Below are 22,780 nucleotides of genomic sequence, written 5' to 3'. Positions count from 1 at the left end.
ATGCTGTGGCTTATGCCTCCACCTTTGCTTCCGAGGTCACCCGCCAGCTCTCCCAGGTAATGAAAGACTGGCAGCAGCAGAGAGAAGACGACAGCATCACCCAATGACCAAAGGAACAGACAAGCGAACTACAGTCACAGAATCCAAAACGGCCATCCTAAACGAAGGCACTGCTTTTCTGAAGGGCGGGAACATGTGCTGAACCAGAGGCAGAGTCCATGGCAGAGACCAAGCGCCCCCTCTGATCCCAGTAGCTACAGGTAGAGACCATCCCCGGTACAGAAGGACTAGCAGGTCGTTTCCCAACGTTCTTTTCAGAGCCAAGTACACACGGACGTCCATCTCAGCGCACTCTTCAGAGACCCAGAACAGCTATGTCTGCGCACAGCAAGGCAGACCCACAGGCGCCAGGGCCACGCTCCAAGGTGGCCTCTCCTCCTTGACCTCACAGGACTCTCTCGACAAACGCACCGCTCCTCAACCCCACGCGTCTTCCTTACCTCTGCAGGGGAAGTCACCACTTCCATCTCTTTTCTAAATGCAAATTTTAAAAAAAAGACAACAAAACCAACAAGCCCAGACCCAGAAAAGTTATACTAAGTTATCTTTAAAGGAATGCTAGAGTACTTTTTCTTGCATCTCCCGCCACACATCTCACACATAAAAGAAAAGCAAAATTAAAACACAATCCACTCCACCACACACACACAAATCTTTCAGAAAGCGGATGAGAGCTGCGATCTTGGGCTACCCAAGGAGGGCCGCTGTTCTATTTATAGAACAAGAGCACTCAGAAAAAGACTCTGGTGGGTTTCAGCGGAAAAGGCTGGGGAAAAGATAAAGACCAGTATTTCTTTGAAGCTTTCTCAGAAACTGCGTTTCTTCTCCTGATTCGCTGCTCGAGAATACTATAGATATGCTGCAGAATATTTTTAAACACTCAGTCAAAAGCAATGAACTAAAAGTGGTCAAGAAAATAACACCCCTGAATAATCTGCTGTGTTTTGCATTTGGCAGCTTGTAAATGGCACCCACAGGAAACACTGCTCAGCTGGCAGGGCTCCTCCTCGTGCCCAATGGAGCAGAGAACCAGAAGTCAAAAACCCAGACTCAAGCACAGCTCGATCAGGACATGCTGGGCGGCCATGCTCTTAGAACCATTTTGTCAAGTTCTTTGCACAAATAGAAGGGTCCACTCTGTCCTTCAAGCAATCCAGGGCACCTTCATCACCATCAGAAACCCAGAAAGGACAGATCTGAAACACACACAGGCACTGAGAATCAGAGTGGGTAAGTGAGCCCCACGCCCACCTCCAGAGAGGAAGTAAATCCAGGGATGAAACCAGTAGTCCAAGCGTGGCCCTGGGTGCCACAGCCACCCACGGTGAGCAGACAGAGAGCAGCTGGCCCACAGGCAAGACTGCCAGGCACCTGCTGTGAGGGAAGCTCAAGTCTCTAGTCATCCTGCTCAGGAACAAAGGACTGAGGAAGGCAGCTCTGGAAATGCCCTTAAAAAGGCTTCAAAACAGGGGCACCTGGGTGGCGCAGTCAGTTAAGCATCCAACTCTTGGTTCCCACACAGGTCGTGATCTCGGTGTCCTGATATAAGCCCTGCATCGGGCTCTGCACTCAGCACAACCTGCTCGAGATTCTCTGGTGCTCCTGCTTGTGTGCTTGCATACTCTTTCTCTCTAATAAATAAATAAATAAAATCTTCGGCCTGGGAAGTGGAGGGAGAAGGTTTCAAACCAGTGGGCAGGGAAAAGCAAGAACAGGCCCCTCAAGCCCTGGGCAAACCTGCCCAGATTACTGAGAGCAAGGCCTGTGGGTCTCAGACCCTCAGGTATACTTTGCAAAGATGCTCTTGGCCACAGTATGGAGGAGAGGCGGAGGGAAACCTAGAAGCACGCAGAACAGTCCAGAAACTCTTGTAAGAGGGCAGCCAGCAACACTGAGCCTCTGGGAGGGAAACAGGGACACAGACTTGAGAATGCCTGGGAAGGAGGCCACCACAGATGAAGAGGAGGAGGACTCTGGTTTCACGGGAGAGGCTGGGGGCTTCATTTGGGGCATGCCCACGATGTCCTCAAGCATGCCAGGGGAGCTGAGCGGAGCAGAGAGACAGCAGCGGATATGAGGTCAGGGTATGAGACAAGGTTTAACAGGGGAGACGTTTTGGTAAGGCACATAGGGAAAAGGAGCACAAAAAGAGCAGGACACCAAGCTCAGGTACAGAGAGGCAGGAACCCAAAGGAAGGATAGAAGAAAGCAGGCACAAGGCCAGGATCAAGGAGACAGCCCCCAGGAGGCTGTACTGATGATGAAGACTGGGTGGAGTCGGAGGAGGGCCTGCCAGGGCGAAGCCAGAGCACAGTACACGGAATGTGACCTGGATGGGAGGAAGCAAAGATGGGAGGTGGGTTTTTTAACCCACATGTTTCTTAACTTTTTATGAACATGGAATCACAGTGCACACACCATACTTTAACTTCCTATTTCCTCTCCTGATATATCGTCAGCACCCTTCCACGTTAGTGAGTACCTTTGTCAGCTACAGAGCATTTCCACGTACTGCTGTGCGTGTACTCAACTCACCTGGGCTGCTAGAACAGGTGGAACGGGTCCCACTCCACACTACCAACAGCACTTCGAAGAACAGCGCTACAAAAGTCTTGCCTGCCCTGGACTCTTCCTTAAGGCAAAATGACAAGAAGCAGCATTTGGGGCTCAAGACAGCCCAGAAATAGATGCTGACAGATTTGAAAGTGTGATGAGTGACAGCAGCAGCTTCTCCAGCTGGGGGCAAGGAGGGACCAGTCAGTGGCCGGGCCTAAAACAACCGATTATCCAAGGGCAAAAATGCTCTCAGTCCCCCACCTCACACACGTGGGCTACAGATGAAATGCAAAAGGCACAACTCTAAAAGTTTCAGCAGACAATAAAGGAGAATTGCCTTATAACCTTGGGATTGGGGGGGAAAGGGTCTTAAGCAGGATTGAAAAAGTACTAAACACCAATTATAAAACTGCTTAAGCCAACTATATTCCAATGGAGAACTTCTGTTGATCACAGACGCCTCACAAAGAAAGAAAGAGGGAAGCCAGAGCTGGGAAAAGATACACGCAATACTGCCAATGGCCAGAGAGAGCATCCAGAACATTCTAAGAACCCCTGCAAAACAGTAACAAGAAAAAGCAACTGCTAAATGGAAAACTGGCAGAAGGCATGAACCAGAGCAAGTCCAATGGTGACTAAGAGATGCTGAAGGGCAGTATGCTGGACAGAAAGGATCCCTGGGGGCAACCTCCTGATGCTCTGCTGGGTTCACACATGCAGTTTATTACATGCACTGACATTTACATGCGTGTTACTCAACATGGGAAAAGAAAGGGAAAACAAAGTTCGTCAATAAAAGGATAGAAGTAAAAGCTCAGGCAGAGCACTACTGGTGTCTTCAGCATCTTGTGTAAGTGGGAGAGTGTGCATGTGTTCCTGACGACCAGCCTGCCTGAGTGGACAAGGTTAGCAGCTGAAGGCAGGCCATGAAAGAAGGGGGAAGATCAAGGAGAGAGGAGGGAAAAATCCAGCCCAATGTTCAAATCAGCCATCTACTTGCCCTTAAACCTTTTTAGTCCTCCAGTAAAAACATCTATAAACCTGATATTAGTCTACATGATAAAAAAAAAAATCCACAAAGTTCAAAAAAAGTGGGGAATTAGCATAAAAGTTAATACACAAAAGAACTATTAAAATGTTTCTGTGGGGGAAAAAAGCTAGTAAAACTTAATACCTTAAATTTGCATATCACTTGAAATTTTCATGAGCATTTTTACATCTGCTTGCTTTCTTTTTCTCCCCAAGATTTTATTTATTTATTTGACAGATAGAGAGAACAAAGCAGGGGAACAGCAGGCAGAGGGAGAGGGAGAAGCAGGCTGAGTAGGGAGCCCAATGCAGGGCTCGATCCCAGGACTCTGGGATCACGGCCTGAGCCAAAGGCAGACACTTAACAACTGAGCCACCCAGGAGCCCCTCCTTGCCTTCTTAACAGAACAAATACATACTAATGTTCTAACTGGCAAATAAGAAAACTGGGCGTTGAAAGATTGAATAATCTGTCCACAGTTAAACACCTACTAAGTCTAGAGCTGTAGCAGCTACGGTGGGGGGAGAGCTGGGAGCCAGCAATCTAAAGCTGGTGAGGCAGAAAGGCACCGTGTGGAGTCCTAAGGCATCATGTGGCTGACTCCCTGGCCAGATCAAGGGGGTACAAAGGGCTGAAGCTGTATTAGTGATCTTAATCACCTGGGTGCCCAAGCACAGCACACTCTGAGGAAACTTTCTGCAAAATATCATAGGGGGCTAATATCCCTAATCAGTAAGAGCCTCTAAAATTTGAGAATAAACTAACAATCTTTTTTGTTTTTAAAGGCAAAAACTAAAAGAATCTGTTCACAAGAAAAATAAGTAAAAATGGCCCTTAAACACATGAAAATATGTTTGACCTTATCTCATTGAAAAAAAAAGAAAGAAAATTAAACTAAAATACACTATCATCATCAGATTGACAGAAAAAAAAGAAAAAAAAAAAAAAAAAAAACAGGTACTGTGGGCGAGGCCATGAGGAAACCAGTACTCTGGGCACCACTGATCAAACAGGGCCTGAGGTGAGTGAGTCCTGAGGACAGGGACCTGCCAAACCCTAGCAAACCTACACATCTACCCTTTCACCCTGCACGCCAACTCCAAGAAGCCTATCCCACAGATACTCTGGCAAAGAGCATAAAATGAAGTCTGAAGTCTGTACAAGACTATCTGCTGCAAAATATCATAGCAAAAGTCTAAAAATAATGCAAGTGGTTGAATAAGCTATGGTATATTTAAAAAAACAAAACAGAATACTATACAATTGTAAAAGGAATGAGGAAGATCTTTATACAGCTATGAAATGATCTCCAAATTCTATTAAATGGAAAAAAGAAAGGTGCAGAACACTTATGGAGCCTGCTACCTTTTGTAAAGTGGATGTATGTGTACACGCACACGTGTCTGCAGAGATAATTAAAAGCAACTATGTGTATATATATATTTTTTTAATTTCCAAACAGAAACAATGGAAGAATTAACCAAAATAATAAAATAATAAAAATGACTGAATGGTTCCCTCTGGGTGGAGAGGGCCAGAGCAGACAAGACAGGAAGGAAGCCAGCCTTCTAGAAGGTACAGAATTGTCAAAGGACTCCCAGAGAAGGGAGGCCACCCGGCGCAGCACCCAGGACAGCTCTCACTGGCCCCTGTCTAAGGGCCTCCACAGATGACCCCACTCCATCTACACAAAGACACTCCATCTACACAAAGAATGTGAGCATTCTCATTTCACACAAAGGGGCGGGGAGAAGACAGAGTCAGGGCGTGTGCGGGGCCTACTCTGCACCAGGAACTTAGGAAGCCTCAAGATCACATGATCTTCACTGTGAGGAGTTGCTTCCCCATTTCCTATATGAAGAAACTGAGGTCCAGAGAGGACCGATATCCACAGAGAAGGGACAGACGTGGGGTTCAAACCCAAGGCTGTGTGATTTCACATTTAGTTATCAAGTGAAAAAATTAAAAAGTATGCTTGGTGAAAGGTTTTCTTTTGTTTGTTCTTAGAGGTACAACTAAACCACAGTCACAATTAATCCTCCCACTTCTCCGGGGTGAGCACATGGACAGATGTGCACAGGTCAGGGCACAACCATCCCCACTGCACACCACGTAGGCAAACCCAACCACCAGCAGCAGGAGTGACTTCAAGTACGTTAGTGTACACACACACACACACACACACACACACGCTGTGGTAAACTCACAGCAGCACAGCCTCGCAGGGCTGCTGTGAGCCTGCCTACAGAGTAAAATCCTTCTCCCCATGGACCGGTGGAATGAAATGCACTCTTTGTTTCAACAAATATTTATTGAACACTTAAGTGCAAGTACGGCTGGGAATATGATGATGAAAGAGACAGGACCCTTGACCCTTAAGGAAATTGTGCACTGACAGAAGGATACTTTTACAACATAAAAAGTACCATAGGAATGTGCTTTAAATACTTAGAAGAAAGCAGGGCTCGGGGCTGAGGACAGAGGAAACCAGAAAGACACAATGCTGATGACTGCTTAGACCGGGTGACTTGATTAAAACTCCTCTCCCTACTTTTGTGTATGTTCGGAAATTTCCATCAGAGATAGAGACAGGGTGCTCTGGAAACTCAGAAGTGAATGAAAGATACCAGAGGCCTGAATGCAAGGCCTGCAGCTGCTACCACTGGAGCTAAGGGCAGCAGTTCCCCAGACACCCCAGGTTCCTGACCTGCAGATCCCACCTCAGGGGGTGCTGCCCAGAGCAGGAAATGCCCAGGAAGCTGCAAAGTGCTACACAAATGCAAAGCAGTGTTATAACCATCACTACTCAAATGCCTCTTCCCTGGGTCCCACTGCCCCCTTGCCCGTTTTCAGACAGAAGGTGGAAATAGAGTCCGGTGTTAAGCAGCCGCCTCTGGGCTTACGGGAAGTGCTTTTTCTTCACTTGAGAACACTCAGTCCAGCCACACTGCTAACACCTGCCACTGACATCCTGCGATAACATCCTTCCAGTGTGTTCTCAGTGCGTAAATAAGACAGAAAAGAGGGGTTATGTAATATACAAATTATTTAATAATCTGCATTTCCAAATATATTATGACCAGATCCACTTTTCTGTGTTTCTCTGTAGCCTGTTTCATCTTTTCAAGTGCTTAAGGACACTGAAATAATTATGAGCAAATCTAAAAAACTGACAGCATTTCATATATGAAATAGTTTCAATGTCAGGTTAAAATATATCTTTTTAAAAAATATGTATCTTATTTATATCAAGACCCTGAACTCTGCTTAGGTAAGTTTAAAGTTATTTTCAACACAGGAGTTAAAAGTTTAAACAAAGGGGAACATAACTAAGATACTGCATATAATGTATTCATTTATCAGGATACTATGAAATTTAAATCCTACTTATCATGCCCTTTTGTATATCTGGCTCCTTACACTGCAGCTGTTTTGATCTGACAGCTGGAACTGTTTCAACTGTGATTCAGGACATTCCAGAAAAAAGCCTAAGGGCAGACTCTTCTCCATTTTCTGCTACCTGCACACAGCACCCTTTATACCCTCCACATCAAGAAACCTCGATTGAAGGACATCATGTTAAGCTTTTGTTTTTGTTTTCTTTAACAAACAATATGCCCATTTTAGAAAATTCAGAAAAGTAAAAATAAAAATAATCCAAACTGCACCACCCCAGTATCAGGGCACAATCTCTGGCATCAGTTCGGAAACTTTCGTTGTCTTACTTCCTATGCAGTGTTTTGCACACAGCTGAATGGCATTCTGTACACACTGCCTCTCTGTTTCCCCAACATGACAAAGTACTGTCCACATTACTGCCTTCCTCAATCACCCGAATGGCTGCAGCAGACACAAAAGCCGCAACTCGCTCTGCCACTTCCCAATTGTGCGGCCTGGGCACTCAGCCACCATGGTAACCTTCACGCACTTTCGAAAGGGAAGCAAGACCACCTATGCAGGGTGCGTGATGCCTGCACAGAAAAGCTATGTCAGGGGCGCCTGGGTGGCTCAGTGGGTTGAGCAGCTGCCTTCGGCTCAGGTCATGATCTCAGGGTCCTGGGATCGAGTCCCGCATCAGGCTCTCTGCTCAGCAGGGAGCCTGCTTCCCTCTCTCTCTCTCTGCCTGCCTCTCTGTCTACTGTGATCTCTCTCTGTCAAATAAATAAATAAAATCTTTAAAAAAAAAAAAAAAAGAAAAGCTATGTCAGCTCTGTCATTAACCCACTGAGTTGCTACACTGGGCTGGACTATCTCGGGGGTTTGCAACTTTTTATATCTAATGCTGCAATAAACATAACGTCATTGTACTTTTTCTTATTTAAGACTATTTCCTCAGCATACGATTCCACCAGTGGAATTACTGAGTCAAGAGTATGGACCGTCTATGTTTTTCAAACATGTCACCAAATCATCTCCCCAAATGGTTGCACCCGTATGTGCTGCTGGAGACTGAAGAAGCTACAGGGTTTCTATAAACAGCAAAATTCCAGCTCACGCACAATACTGGCTGGATATAAAAATCTACTTAGACAATTATGACTAGTAGATAGTAAAAATACACTTGGGCAATTAGACCCATAACTCAGTACTGACAAACCTCGTTTTTACTTGCCCTCTTTAAGTACCTGAAAACATAAAAAAAAAAGAGATAAAGAACAATTTCTTAGACTTCTTTTGCATTCAGCTTCTGACTATTAATCCATCTTTGTCAAAGAGTTCAAATATAAAGACCACCAAGTGGGATTAGATTTAACAGGATGGGTATTTCAAATTTTCCCAAACCATGAAAAAGAACTGAACCAAGTTCACACCCCATACTTGAAATATGGAGAGTTCTAGGACAAAAGAAATTCAGAAATACAGATATTTCCTTTCAAATCCTTCAAATGTGTAACTGTCTTATAACCATCCATAAGAATGACTCTATTATCAGTCCTTCTACGAACTCCACTGAGACCACTCCAAAAGAGTCAAGATTACCAACCAATTCTAAGAAGTTCACAGCTGATTTTAAGTATTACAGGGTATATAGCTTGAAAGGCCAAATCCAGCTGGGAAAAAAGTGGTCCTCTTCAACAAACGATGCTGGGATATCCACATGCAAAAGACTAAAACTGGACCCTTACCTCACACCATATAAAAAAATTAACACAAAAAGAGCTAAAACAATAAAACTCTTGGAAGAAAACACTGAAGTACATTTTCATGACCTTGGATTTGGCAATGGTTTTTCAAATATAACACCAAAAGCACAAGCAAGGAAAGAAAAACAAACTGGACTTCTCTAAAATTTAAAACTTTTGGAAAAAAAAATTTTTTAACTTTTGTGCATCAAAAGACACTATAAAGACTGTGAGAGAAGGGGTATGTGGGTGGCTCAGCCAGTTAAGCTTCTTACTCTCAGTTTCAGCTTGGGTCATGATCTGGGGTCATGAGATCAAATATCACATCAAGCTCCATGCAGAGTCTGCTTGGGATTCTTCCCCTCTCCCTCTCTCTCCCCTTCTGCTCCTCCCCCCACTCACATGCACACTCATACTCTCTCTCTCTCTCTCTCTCAAATAAATAATACCAATCTTTTTGTAAAAAGACAGTGAAAAAGAACCCACAAAATGGGGGAAAGTTCATTGATTTGAATTTACTGAATACTGAAGGGCCCAATATTCAGAATATATAAAGAACCCCACAACTCAACAACAAAACGATAACCCAACTTAAAAATGGGCAAAGGAGGGGCGCCTGGGTGGCTCAGTGGGTTAAGTCGCTGCCTTCGGCTCAGGTCATGATCTCAGGGTCCTGGGATCAAGTCCCACATCGGGCTCTCTGCTCAGCAGGGAGCCTGCTTCCCTCTCTCTCTCTCTGCCTGCCTCTGTCTCCATCTACTTGTGATCTCTCTGTCAAATTAATAAATAAAATCTTTAAAAAAAAAAAAATGGGCAAAGGACTGAAATAGACATTTCTCCAAAGATACACAAGAGGCCAACAAGCATATGAAAATATGCTCAACATCATTAGTCACTAAGGAAATGCAAATCAATACCAGGAGATGTCACTTCACAGCCACCAGGATGGCCATAATAAAAAAGAAAAAAGAAAAGAAAACAAGTGTGGGCAACTGCAGAAAAACCAGAACCCTCCTACATTGCTATTGTGCTGCTGGAAATGTAAGATGGCATGGCCATTGTGGGAAACAATTTAGAAGTTCCTCAATAAGATATACACATAACCACCCAACAATTTTACTCTTTGGGTAAATACCCAAAAGAACTAGAAACAGACATTCAACCAATAACTTGTTCATAGAAGTCCTATTCTATTCACAACAGCCAAATAGTAGTAGCAATTCAAATATGTATCAAGAGATGAAGGGATAAACAAAATGTGATATATCCATACAATGGCATACTATTTGGCTATAAAAAGGAATGAGGCACTGATCCATGCCACAACATGGATGAACTTTGAAAACATCATACTAAGGGAAAGATGCCAGACACAAAAGGCCATTTATGGTATGACTCCATTTATATGAGATATCTAGAAAAGGCAAATCCATGGAGACAGAAGGCAGATCAGTAGCTGGGGAAGAAGAGGGAATGGGGAGTGACTGCTTAATGGAAAGGGGTTTCCTAAGGGATTAAAAAAAAATCTGGAACTAAATACAGGTGATGGTTGCACAACACTGTTAATACCTAACGCCACTGACCTGTATACATTTAAAATGGTTAAAGTGAGGGGGTACCTGCCTGGCTCAGGTGATAAAGTATGTGACTCTTGATCTCAGGGTCGTGAGTTCAAGCCCCACATTGGGAATAGAGCCTACTTAAAAATAAAGAAGTAAAACAAAATAAAAGTAAATAATTTTTTTAAAATAAAATGGTTAAAATAGTAAATAAAGAAAAAGAACAAGAGTGCTCCTCTCCCATCTTGCTACAAGGGACAATGCACCACTTGGCCTGGATCCTGGGGTGTACTTCACCATCATGGGGCAAGAGGAGCCAGGCTTAGGAAAACTACCACAACCCAGGCACCTTCACCTTCAGATGGAGAAGAGCAGAGCCAGCCAAAAGCAGGTGGCAGGTGACCCAAAGCATCACACTACTCAGACTGAGGTGGCAGGAGAGCCGGCCCAGAGCAGCACAGCACTGGACCTGCAACCAATCTCGGGCAGGACTCACATTCCCTTCAGCAGCCAAGCACACAGTTAATGGCACTTCAAACCCGAAGACCGGGAAAAACATTCCAGGACTGATAAATCAAAACAAGACGGGGGAAAAAAAAAAAAAAAAAAAACAAGACAGGGGGAAACGGGGTGGGCTGAAGATATATTATAAAGCACATGCATAAATCTAAATGAATTTATTACAGAAACCAGAAGACCATTTTAGCAAATATGTGCTTCTTGTTTTAAGATTACAGGAAGACACTGACTCTATTAAAAAATTAGTTTTTTCAAGGACAGGGAGCACCAAAATGAGAACAGGATGAAATTAAAGCACCACAAGCTACAATACAGGACATGATTAGAAAAGGAAGCAAAAATAATCACACCCCAGCAAAATTAAAATCCACATATAAGGGGCTAAAGGGGAAAACGTACACTGCAGGAAATGTCATTGGTCATGTACAAGACAAAAAGTGAGACCTCAGAAAAGCTGCAGGATACAATGCAGAGAAGACTGGGAAGAGCTCACCAACAGAGTGATGAAGGGACAGATTAACCCACAAACAATAAGAACCACAGAAAAGGAACACAAAATAAATGGAGATGCAAAACTGAGAGGTACAAGCCCAAAAAAGGAAAAGCAAAGCCCCACCAGGTTGATGTGCTAAACTCACTGGGCACTGCCTGTCCCAGACACCTCAGCCCCAGCCCACCATGACCTACAACCCCACTTCTGGAATCTAGCCCAAAGATGAAACGACAGATCAAGGCACAGCAAGCAAACGCTCACAGGCCAAAGAGCCACCGTGAAGGGGCTCCCCTAGGAAAAAGTGGACAGTTTAAGCATCAAAAGGAATGACTACCACTGATTGTAAAACACTGAATAAAAAGAATGAATCCACAGTGACAAAGAGTGAGACAGCGAGGGAGAACAGAAAGAGAACGTTTGCCTCCATTGGAGAGGATTCTTCTACCAAATCCTTACTTTGAAAATTGGTAATTAAACAGGAAGAAACCAGCAATTACCCTGCCTTCTTTTTTAGAAGAAATTGTAGCTCTTCCCCAGTTGAAGTGGGAAAAATTTACAGAATACCAACAGACAAACGTGGAAAAGATGACAGAAAGGGGGGAGTCTCCATTTTGCAAACCCGTAATTGGTTCAGGAAACTCTTAGGCATGAACGCGGAAAACTGTTAAAGATAAGTATATTTGCTTGGTGCCCAAGAACCACCTCACAGGTTCCCTCCTGACAAAGAGGGAAATCTACACTTCCAATGGAAATATCTAGCATCTCCACATAAAGCAAATGATGACACAGCAGAGGGGACAGCCTGACAGGACACTGAACATCCCAGATCAAGGAAATTTGCCCAAAACATCAACCTGCATAGAAACAAGTCTTCAAAACTCTCACTTCCAGTTTACAGCAAATAAAAGGATCAAAGAAACCACAAGGAAACAATAAAAAAAACATCCAGACACAGATTTTTTAAGACCACTGCCCTGGTCTCTCCAATTCATCCATGTCATAGTGGGGAGGAGAAGGAGAAAGTGCCTGTGGGGAGTATTTGAGGCTCAGAGACTGAAGAAGTACAACAAAATATAATGCAACAATTTTGATTGGTCATGATCCCCCAAGGGGATTTTGGTTCAACTGGGGGAATCTAAAAATCATGTGCTTATTAGATATTAGAAAATTACAATTAATTTTTAGGTATAATAACAGTGTATAGGAAAACATCCTTATTTTTAGAATTCCTTATCTTTAGAGTTTAGGTGATGATATACTTTAAAATGTCATTTTTATGAGTTGCATGCTGAGCTATCTAAGTGTAAACTATTGTGATACCTATAAGTTACTCTCAAAAGATTTAGCAGATTCCTTATATTCAACACATATAGATAAGGCATTTTTGGCAATACATTAACAATTATTGATTCTTGGTAGTAAGTGTATTAGGCATACACTGTACTACTATTCTTTTTAAATTTTTCATAATTAAAAATTGAAAAAGAGCCTTCCTTGCAAAGGTATTCTTCACAGAATATACAATTACAAGGGGTAAGAATAAAGAGATTTTAACAACACAGAGAAATGCTTGTAACATTAAAGTGAATATTTACATATACTTTCATTCCAATTCTGTTAAACATATCCAGAAAAATACTCTGTAAGGAAATACAAAAGTAAAAGTAATGATAGTGCAGGAGGACCTCTGGGTGCTGAAATCAGGAACTTACCTTCTTCTCCTCCCCTCCCTTCCCTCCTCTTCCTTCCGAGCTTCTCCCACTTCCTTCTCTGACTGGTCCTCCCCCTGCTCTGGCCGCATCCTAAAGCCAGTGGCTCAGCTGAGTGGGCCCTCCCTCCCACGGTCCCACTGCTCCCTCTCTCAGGCTCCGGGAACCACTCCCACTGCTGCCACATGACTATCAAGGGACAAGGTAGGACCCAGTAGGAAGAGTAGGAAGAGGTGCCATCTGGAATCTACGAGGCTTGGGTGGCTTCATGGCACCCTGGGAAGCCACCTAACTGCCCACCCCTCACCTGTGAAATTGGGATAGTTGAGAATAAGAGGAGCCAGGGAACCACTGCAGCAGAGCCCAGTGAGAGTAAAATCCCAGAGCTGGTCCTCAGGTAGAGCTCCTTATCTCAGAGAAGAGCTCCATTAAGCAGTCAACGGAACCACAATCCTCCTCTTCCCCAACACCCACACCAAATCATCACTAAGTTCTACCAATGCCAAATCCAACTAACTCTATTACCACCATCACTGCCTTGACCCAGGCTACCAGCTCCCACTCAGGTGGCCACAACAGAGCCAGAGTGATCCTTTCAACATAGATCAGATTACGTCTCACTCCTTCCTAGAACCTTGAAGCAGGGATGGCTGGCTGGCTCAGTCAGTAGAACATGCGACTCTTGATCTTGGGGTCATGAGTTCGAGACCCATATTGGGTATAGGGATTACTAAAAAAACAAAATAACAAAACAAAATCTTCAAGCAATAGCACCTCACTCCTACAGAGCCCCTACCCAGCTCCCCAGCCTCATGTCCCTATCAAGGTCGCCTTAAGTCTTCAACTCTATCCACATCAGCTTTCTTTTAGCCCTTTGACTTCCCCAAGCTCCCTCTGGCCACAGATCCTTTGTATATCTCTTTGACCAGCTACATCCTCCTCATTCTTTTTTAATCCTTAAAAAAAAATCCTTTTCATTATAAAATAGCATACATATTAAGTCCACAGAACAAATACTCATAATTATCACAAATTGAGAACCCACCACCTACAGCATGGAACAGAACACAACCAGCACTCTGGAAGCGTCTTCTCTAATGGACTATCTGATCACTACCCATATTTTCCCATTATCCAGACTTCTCTGGTAATCATTTATTTGCATGCAACCTTAAAGACACAAGCAGGCAAGACTAAACACCTTATATCCTATCCATTCCATCCTGGATATAAATGGAATCATATACAACATTCTTTCATGTCTGGTTTTTTGCCCAGACTACATTAATGCTATGATTAATCCTAAAGTCAGCAAGTAGCAGCAGTTCATTTTCATTGATGCATAATATTCTCCTGTAAGACCATACCATAATTTACTTATCCATTCTACTGCTGACTGACGTTTGCATCTTTCCACTCTTGAGCTATTATAAAAAACACACTAGTAATACTCTTGTACTCTTGGGGTACATTAGCTCACATAAGCTATTAGATACATACACCTAGAAGTAGAATTGCTGAAACATAGGGTATACATTTGTTCAACTTTAACAGACACTGCTAAAATGTCTTCTAATGTGGTGTTACCAAATTAATATTCCCACCAATAGCAGCCAAGCTTTCCCTTGCTCCACATCCTTCCTAACACCCAGAAAGACACATTAAATGAAGAGGTGCACAGGGCAGGGTATGGGGAGTGAGGAGAAGCAGAGCTTCCATGCCCACTCTGGGCACGCAAACCACACACACACTCATACATTCACACACACACACACACACACACACACACACACAACTTCTGTGCTCACCAACCCAGAAACTCCTTGAATCTCCTTGTTAAAGAGGTTTTAAAACTCAATCTTCAAACCCCTCTGCTCCAAGAAGTTGGGGGTAAGGCTGAAAGTTCACACTTTTCATCACTTGTGTGGTCTTTCTGGTGACCAGCTCCCATCCTGAAGCTATCTAGGAGCCACATCACAAGTAACCCCATTAGCATAAATTCAGATGTAGCCAAAAGGGGCTCATTATGAATAATAAAAGACAATCTTATCACTCATGGTCCAAGTGAACATGAATTTTAGAGGGACACTATTCCAACTATTCCTGACCTCAAGGTAAAAAGCAGCCAGCCCCAGATGCCAGCTCACTTCCGCAGACCTTCATTCTCCCCAGTCCCAGCCCTGTAATAATACATTTTCTCAACAGCTGCCTCATATTAACAGATGTGCTTGGCAGAAGACTGGTCAGTTAACTCGGCCCACCATTACCAGGAGCAGAAGTCACTTTATCCTACTCATCTCCCCCTAATGCCCCCCTCCCAGGATCAGATCAAAATTACCTGTTACATCCTCTCAAAGTACCCTGGCTATCACCAGCGTAACACTCATCCCTGTCACAATGCCACACTAACTATGCAATTGCCTTACTAATGTCTGTCTTATCGTCAGACTGTTAGCTCCAGAGATATTTATGATTGTGGTTCAGTAAGGTACCCCAAGTGCTTAGTACACCTAATATTTGCTGAGTTAAAATGAATCTGTGGGGAAAAAAAATGAATCTGTGAAATAAGAAATAATGACTAGCCCATGGTATTCCCACTCATATTCAATACATTTACTTTTTAAAATGATTTTCATTGCTAATTGTTTGCCCCATTCATTTTTATTGGCTCTCTTGGCTGCTAGAGATGATGAATCAGCCAGCTTAAGCTGGGGGAGGAGGGGTTCAGGGAGAATGATTAAAAAGACAGAAATAATCATAAAAGAAACCATTTACTGAAGGCTGATGATATGTCAGGCCCTATGCTAAGTATACATAGATTGTCCCATTTACTTCTATGACTTAACATCATCATTTCTATTTTAGGGATCTGACTACTCCTATTTCCTTTCTATTTTGCAGATATGGAAACCGAGGATCAAGAACACATTTATTGTCACTGCCACCAACCCAGGAACAGGTATTTTCCCTGTTTCAGATGAGGAACCCAAGTCTTGAGAGGTCTAGGATACTGTCTATGATATCTCAGGTCTCATAAGTGGGAGAAAAGGGTGTGAATCAACTTCGTTTAACACCAGAGTTCAGGCTATTAAATACACACATGAGCTTTAAAACTTTTCATATGACTACACAGCCGCTAGGATGGCTATAATCGAGAAGAAATAACCGTGGGCGTGGAGACACTGGAACCCTCACACACTGCTGGGGGAATGTAAAATGGTGCAGTCACTCTGGAAAAGAGTATGGCAGTTTTAAAAAAAAAAAAAAAAAAAATACTCCCAGATAGACATCCACGAGAAATGACCCACGTGTCCAACAGAAACATGTATGTGAATGTTCACAGCAGCCTCAACCAGAATAGCCAAAAAGTGGAAATAATCCAAATGCTCACACTGCAACACAGATGAACTTTGAACACTTAACGCTAATGAAAGAAGCCAGACACAAAAGGCACGTACTGCATGATTCTATATGTGAAACGTCCAGAATCAACAAATCCTCAAGACAGAAAGTAGATGGGGCACCTGGGTGGCTCAGTGGATTAATCCTCTGCCTTCGGCTCAGGTCATGATCTCAGGGTCCTGGGATGGAGCCTCACATCAGGCTCTCTGCTCAGCAGGAAGCCTGCTTTCCTCCTCTCTCTCTGCCTGCCTCTCTGCCTACTTGATCTCTGTCTGTCAAATAAATAAATAAAATCTTTAAAAAAAAAAAAGATAGAAAGTAGATGAGCAGTTGTCTAAGGCTGAGAGAATTGAGAAGGAATGAGGAACGGATGCTAATGGTTATGGGGTTTCTTTTGGGGGTGATGAAAACATTCTAAAATTGACTGTGGTAATGGTTGCACAATTGTGCATATATTACAAACCACTAAACTACACACTTTAAAGGAGTTAACTGCATGGTGTATGAACTACATCTTTATAAAGCTATTTTTTTAAGTCTTTTACAACGTAACCATTTTGTCTAATATTTGCTAGTCTTCATTTCACAATGGGAAAAATGCTTTGTTTAAATTTGAAATCAGGGGCGCCTGGGTGGCTCAGTGGGTTAAGCCGCTGCCTTCGGCTCAGGTCATGATCTCAGGGTCCTGGGATCAAGTCCCGCATCGGGCTCTCTGCTCAGCAGGGAGCCTGCTTCCTCCTCTCTCTCTCTGCCTGCCTCTCTGCCTACTTGTGATCTGTCTCTGTCAAATAAATAAATAAAATCTTTTAAAAAAAAATAAAAATAAAAATAAAAAAAAATAAATTTGAAATCAGGGAAGCATCTGGGTGGCTCAGTGGGTTAGGCCTCTGTCTTCAGCTCAGGTCATGAGCTCAGGGTCCTGGGATCACTTACCCCCTCTCTCTCTGCCTGTCTCTCTGCCAACTTATGATCTCTCTGTCAAATAAATAAATAAAATATTTTTTTAAATTGTATCATTTAATAAATAAATAAATAAAAATTGAAATCAGGAATATGAGCACTTTTGTGCACAAAGCCAAAAATGTAACTTCTTTAAAACTCTGAAATAGAGGAAACTCTATCTTAACTGATAATGCATCACAGAATCACACTGTTCTTTATTCAAATTTCAGAATACTTTATAATATACTAATGAATTAATCTACCAGTGTATTAGCTCCATCTTCTTTTTCCACTCTAACTAGGAGGTCCTACAGAGTCGCTATTGCACTTTACAGTTAGGAAACACAAATGAAGTAATGTGTTTGTTGGGCACAGTTGGAACTTTGGAAAATATCAGACAAGTGTGAAATGCTAAACTACTAAATGATCATGTCAAATCTCCACTCATCAAGTTTTCATAATGCTAAAGACTTGGGGGAAAGTTGGGTTTTTTTTTTTAGATTTTTTTTTTAATTTATTTATTTGACAGACAGAGATCATAAGTAGGCAGAGAGGCAGGCAGAGAGAATAAGAGGAAGAAGCAGGCTCCCTGCTAAGCAGAGAGCCCAATGCAGGGTTGGATCCCAGGACCCTGGGGTCCTGAACGAGCTGGAGGCAGAAGCTTTAAACCTCTGAGCTACCCAGGCACCCCTTGGGGAGAAGTTTTTATAAAGAACCCCATAAACTAAAGATTTCTTTGGGGTTTGGGAAAGCATCTCTTGACACCTATGTCATAAGGATTTGTTCCTCAAAGTCTGGTCCATGGGCCAGCAGCAGCAGCAGCATCTCCTGAGAGCTGATTAAAACGCAGACTCTTGGGCCCCATCCTGGACCTACTCAACCAAAATCTGCATTTTTAACAGGATCCCAGGGGATACGCCTGAACATTAAAATCTGAAAAGCACTGTCATAAGATCCTTCCCTTCCTTTTTCCATTAAGACAGCTCTTAGCTTGTACTGGACTGGTATTTCAAAAACTTGTCCTCAGTTCCATTCTCTGATCTTCTGCTCTACTCCAAATTGCAGAGGGGTTGACCCCTAACAGGCCGGGTTTCCCAAGCAAGAGGGGGATGGGGTAAGACTCCAGCAGGAGCTGTGCCCTCTGAAGGCACCAGGGCCCACCAGAAAACCCTGGGCAGTTCAGTCTCTTGGCAGGTGGGAGTTGCTCCTGGGGTCGGAAATGACCCCTCTTCCCTCTGTCCTCCAAACTCAGGGGTGACAGTGGTTTCCTACTTGTTGCCTCATCTCAGGATTGCTTCACTGGCCACTAGCTACATTCTCGGTTCTCAATCACTTGTACAACCACTCCCCTACATTAAATTCCCTCTGTTTTAAATATTGTTTTTCTTTATTTGAGAGGGAGAAAGAGGAGAGAGAGCATGTGGGAGCACAAGCAGCAGTAGGGGGGAGGGGGACAGGAGGGGCGGGGAACAGAAGGGAGAAGGAGAAGCAGACTCCCCACTGAGCAGGGAGCCCCAACTCAGAGACAGACTCACTTGGTCCCAGGACCCTGAGATCATGACCTGAGTCTAAGTCAGACACTTAATCAACTGAGCCACCCAAGTGCCCCACATTCCCTGTTTTAAATACTTCAAGTGGTTTCAGCTTTCCTGTTTAGTCCCCAAATGATCCCCTGTACCATTTTGGATATTTCTTTTATACACCACATATACCAGAGCAATTTTCTGAATGGCTTATCTGCTTTAAAAAATTGGGGGGAGCTACTGCACACAGAAAACCTCACATTTCCCACATTCAGACAATCTCTAACAACATGAAAAAAAAATTAGCCTTAAGCTATTTGTACAGCAGATGTGACTGTATTCAGCAACTCAAATCCTCAGGGTGTATTTTTAACACACTACCCATCACTCCTCCTCAACCAGAACAGCTGGTAGGTACAGCAGCTATTGTTTTTTTATTCGGGGTGGGGGGGGACACCTCCTAAAGAACAGAATTCTGGACAACACTGGAATCTCTGAGAGATCTAATCTTAATCACTTGTAAATCCCATGATCTACCCCAGACTGGGCACATACAAGAATCCAGGACCAAACAACAGGGGAGAGCAACTCTTAGTATCATTTATGGCTATGTGGAGATCTTCCTACAAGCACATCTGACTGGTCACTCCCATGCTCTGAATAACCATCAGCAGCTCCTTCTTGCCCAAGGCCAAAAACCCAATTCCACAGCCTGCCATTTAAAATCCAGCCCAATCTACCTTTCCAGCCTCTTCCTATTTCCTCTCAACCTGACCCACTCACCTTCAGATCATTCCCAGGTGTGCCTAAACCTTTAGATACAGTATGTGTCAATATGCATCAACTATGTGGAAAGTGCTTCCTTCCCCAATTAGCTTGGCAAACTTTTTCCCTCAAGATCTGTTTTAAAGGCGACTCACCCCCCCCCACATGCCACAGTAGGTGGATTCTCTGTCCTCTGAGCTTCCACAGGACTTACTAGGTCATACTGTCACATGCACAGATGTCCATCTCCTATAGACTAAGATCCAGACTCCTACTGTCCATCTTAGGATCCTGACCATGGTTCAAATCCAGATCCACCTTTCCTACCTGTGACACCCTGGGCAAGTCACTTCACATCTCCACCTCAATTTCCAATCCCCTGAGATGGGGATGATAGGTAACACCCAGCTCAATGGGTTCTCACTAGTACTAAAAGAGTTATAGCACATGTAGAATGCTGTAAAGTTAACCCAAGAAAAATGCGTGGCACATTGCCTGGTAAGCGCTGAAGAACTACTCTCATTACAATTATTACTATTACCGTTACGACTGGAAAAAAGGAGGTGTTCAATACCTATTTGCAGAATAATTGGAACACTTCCCAATAAACGCGTCTGTAATACGTTCAGACCCATGATTACCCCCATCGCAAGTATCAGAGGCTGACAGAGGGTAAAGCAAGAAATGGCTCCCACTGTGAAAGTGTCAGCTAAACCCAACTGGCCCCGGAGGAGAAGCGCACTGCAGCAGAATGAGAGAGTCTGTGCCAGCTGGATCAGCCGGGGCTGCCCACAGAGCCAGCATGCCCTCAGCCACCTGTCCAGCCACCTGCCCCAGGCAGCCGTGTTCTAACAGCAAGGGCTCACCTGTAGCCAAAACCATAACCAGTTTGCAACGGGAACCGCAAAGGGAAAACAAAGGGCGCAACTTTCCTCCCGCAGAAAGGAAATGCGTCTTTCTGCAGCGAATATTTAGCGTCTGGAAGTTCTCCGCCGAGTTAGGTGCCCAGCGGGTGCGCAGCCAGGGAAAGCCCCCTCTCCCCGCTTTCCCCAGAGGGAGGGAGAGCCGGTCAGAGAACGCGCATCCCTTGTCTTAAGGGCACGAAAACACATGCGAGTCAAGGAAGAGCCCCCACACGCCGAGTCCCGTTGGATTTCCCAGGGGACCACAGGTGAGTCTGCGGGGCACCCAGCGGGAAATGACCGGGTCAGTCCTCAGAAAAGAGCAGAACCCGGGGTTAGGGGAGCGTGCGCTCGCGGGGCGCGGCCAGCAGCCCCCATTTTTGGTGCGCTCGCCCCCAGTCTCTAGGCCTCCGCTTCCTCCCGGTCCTTCCAGCGCGGGGCTTCCTCGCGGCCCACCCGCGGCGGGCGCCCCTGGTCCCGGCGCCCCGCCCCACCCGCTCGGCCCCGCGCGGAGCCCACCTGCTCCCCCGGCCCGGGGTCCCCGCCGCCGCCCCGCCCGGACGACGCGCTCAGCACCGGCGCGGGGCGGGGCGCCTGGCCCGTTACCCCAGGAGGCGCGCTCCGCCCGGACGGCGGCGCCCGGCGGGACTCCGGGCCGGGCAGGGCCGGGCCTGGGCGGCTCTCGGGCCGGGCCGCGGGCCTCACCGGGCTGCCGCGGTGTGAGGGGCGCGCGCCCGGGCCGCCGCCGCGAGCTCACCTTCTGGCGGATCTGGCCCGACGTGGACACCTTGCGGATGAGCTTCTGCGGGGAGCCGGGCTCTGCCTCGGGCTCGCTGTCGGACGACTCCTCAGGCGGCGGCGGCGGAGGTGGTTGCGGCGGACCCGGCGGAGGGGCGCCCGCCGCCGCCGCCATGCTGCCGGGCCAGCGCGCGCACAGCGGGCGGGGGCGGGGCCGGGGGCGGGGTCTGGAGGGCGGGGCCTGTTCGGGCGGGGGCGGGCCCAGGGCCTAGGCGGGCCCCCACGCCGCCTCGCCGCGCCCCCTGCCGGTCGCGCGTGCAGCCGCAGACGGAGCCGCGCGCGGGCCCGTTTGCCGCCACCGCCCCCCTACTCCATGTCTCCTGGCCCCTGGTCTTAACGTCTGTTGTTTTCCGTCTAGGACACAATTTGTGTGGTGTTTTTGTCTCTGTGTTCACTTTTCTTTTAATCTTTAGTCTTCCCGTTCAAGAATATAAGTGATCTCCAGGAGACGCGGACCGTCCTGTCTTGCCCTGCATCGTATTGCCAGCGTCTAAAGCAGTGTCTGGCATTTAGTACTTAGTTGCACCATAAACAATGGGGAGTGGATGGATGCATGCAGGAGTGAGGAAAGAAAGAAGAGAGTCCTGGCGTCTGGGATGCCCGAACGGGATACCCAACTCCATCTGGGAAGGCTTCCTGGAGAAATGATGCCTGAGAGAAGCAAGGGGCTAGTAGGAGTTAGCCCTGACAGGAGAGTGGTGTTCTAGAAGGAAGGACCAGGCTGGGCAAAGTCCCGGAGGCGAGAAAGAACAAGTGTCCAGGAGAAAACGGAAGTCGCATATAGCCTGAAGGGAGCAAAATAACAAGAAGGGATGAGCATGGGGACCGGCCTGTCAGATAGGGCTTTGTAAACCTGATAAAGGGGTTAGTCCTGAGTATTAACAGGAAGCCCTTGGCAGGGCTGGGTCACAAAGCTGGAGCCTGTGACCCAGGCTTTGAAGTAATCAGGGCAGTTGGCTGCCCTGGATCATAAGGAGGGGCCACAGAGATAGAGAAGTGGACTCAGGAGGGGAGTGATCTGTAGGTGGAGACAGGAGGCATAGGTGAGTGGGGTGAGGCCCCCTGGGCTAGCCAGGAAGTGCCCGATGATGATAGCCCGGTAGGTGGAGCCTTCCTGGGAGGGCACAAAAGAGTACACTTGTTTTCACTGCTACACAGGTAAGAGGGGCAAATCCTTAGGGGGCTACATGACTGTCCCCTTGCTGTCCCAGAAGGCTGCTGCTGGAGACTTGGTGGCCCCGGGCCTGCTCACCAGTCAACATGCCCTGACCCCCACTACTCAGAGTGACACTTTCCAAAGGCAAAACAAGTGAACTCATCTAGCATGGGGACATGGCCAGGGAAATGTACTCACATCCAGGGTAGGGCCTATTGGGGCCTAATGCAGGAACACACTGGG

The 22,780-nt window shown here is 45.6% G+C and overlaps 1 protein-coding gene across 2 annotated transcripts in view; it reads right to left on the bottom strand.

Annotated features, from left to right (window-relative positions):
* DGKD (diacylglycerol kinase delta) overlaps nt 1-21,496 on the bottom strand; it is a 113,212-nt gene extending 91,716 nt beyond the window's left edge. For both annotated transcript variants that reach the window (XM_044241882.1, XM_044241883.1), the window contains exon 1: nt 21,341-21,496. In XM_044241882.1, coding sequence (XP_044097817.1) covers nt 21,341-21,496 — 156 coding nt within the window. The remainder of the gene's footprint in view (nt 1-21,340) is intronic.
* Between the last annotated feature and the right edge of the window lie 1,284 nt (nt 21,497-22,780).

The sequence above is a fragment of the Neovison vison genome, chromosome 3 (genome assembly GCF_020171115.1).
Source record: "Neovison vison isolate M4711 chromosome 3, ASM_NN_V1, whole genome shotgun sequence".
NCBI classification, from domain to species: domain Eukaryota; kingdom Metazoa; phylum Chordata; class Mammalia; order Carnivora; family Mustelidae; genus Neogale; species Neogale vison.
This window is presented reverse-complemented; position numbering and strand designations above follow the sequence as displayed.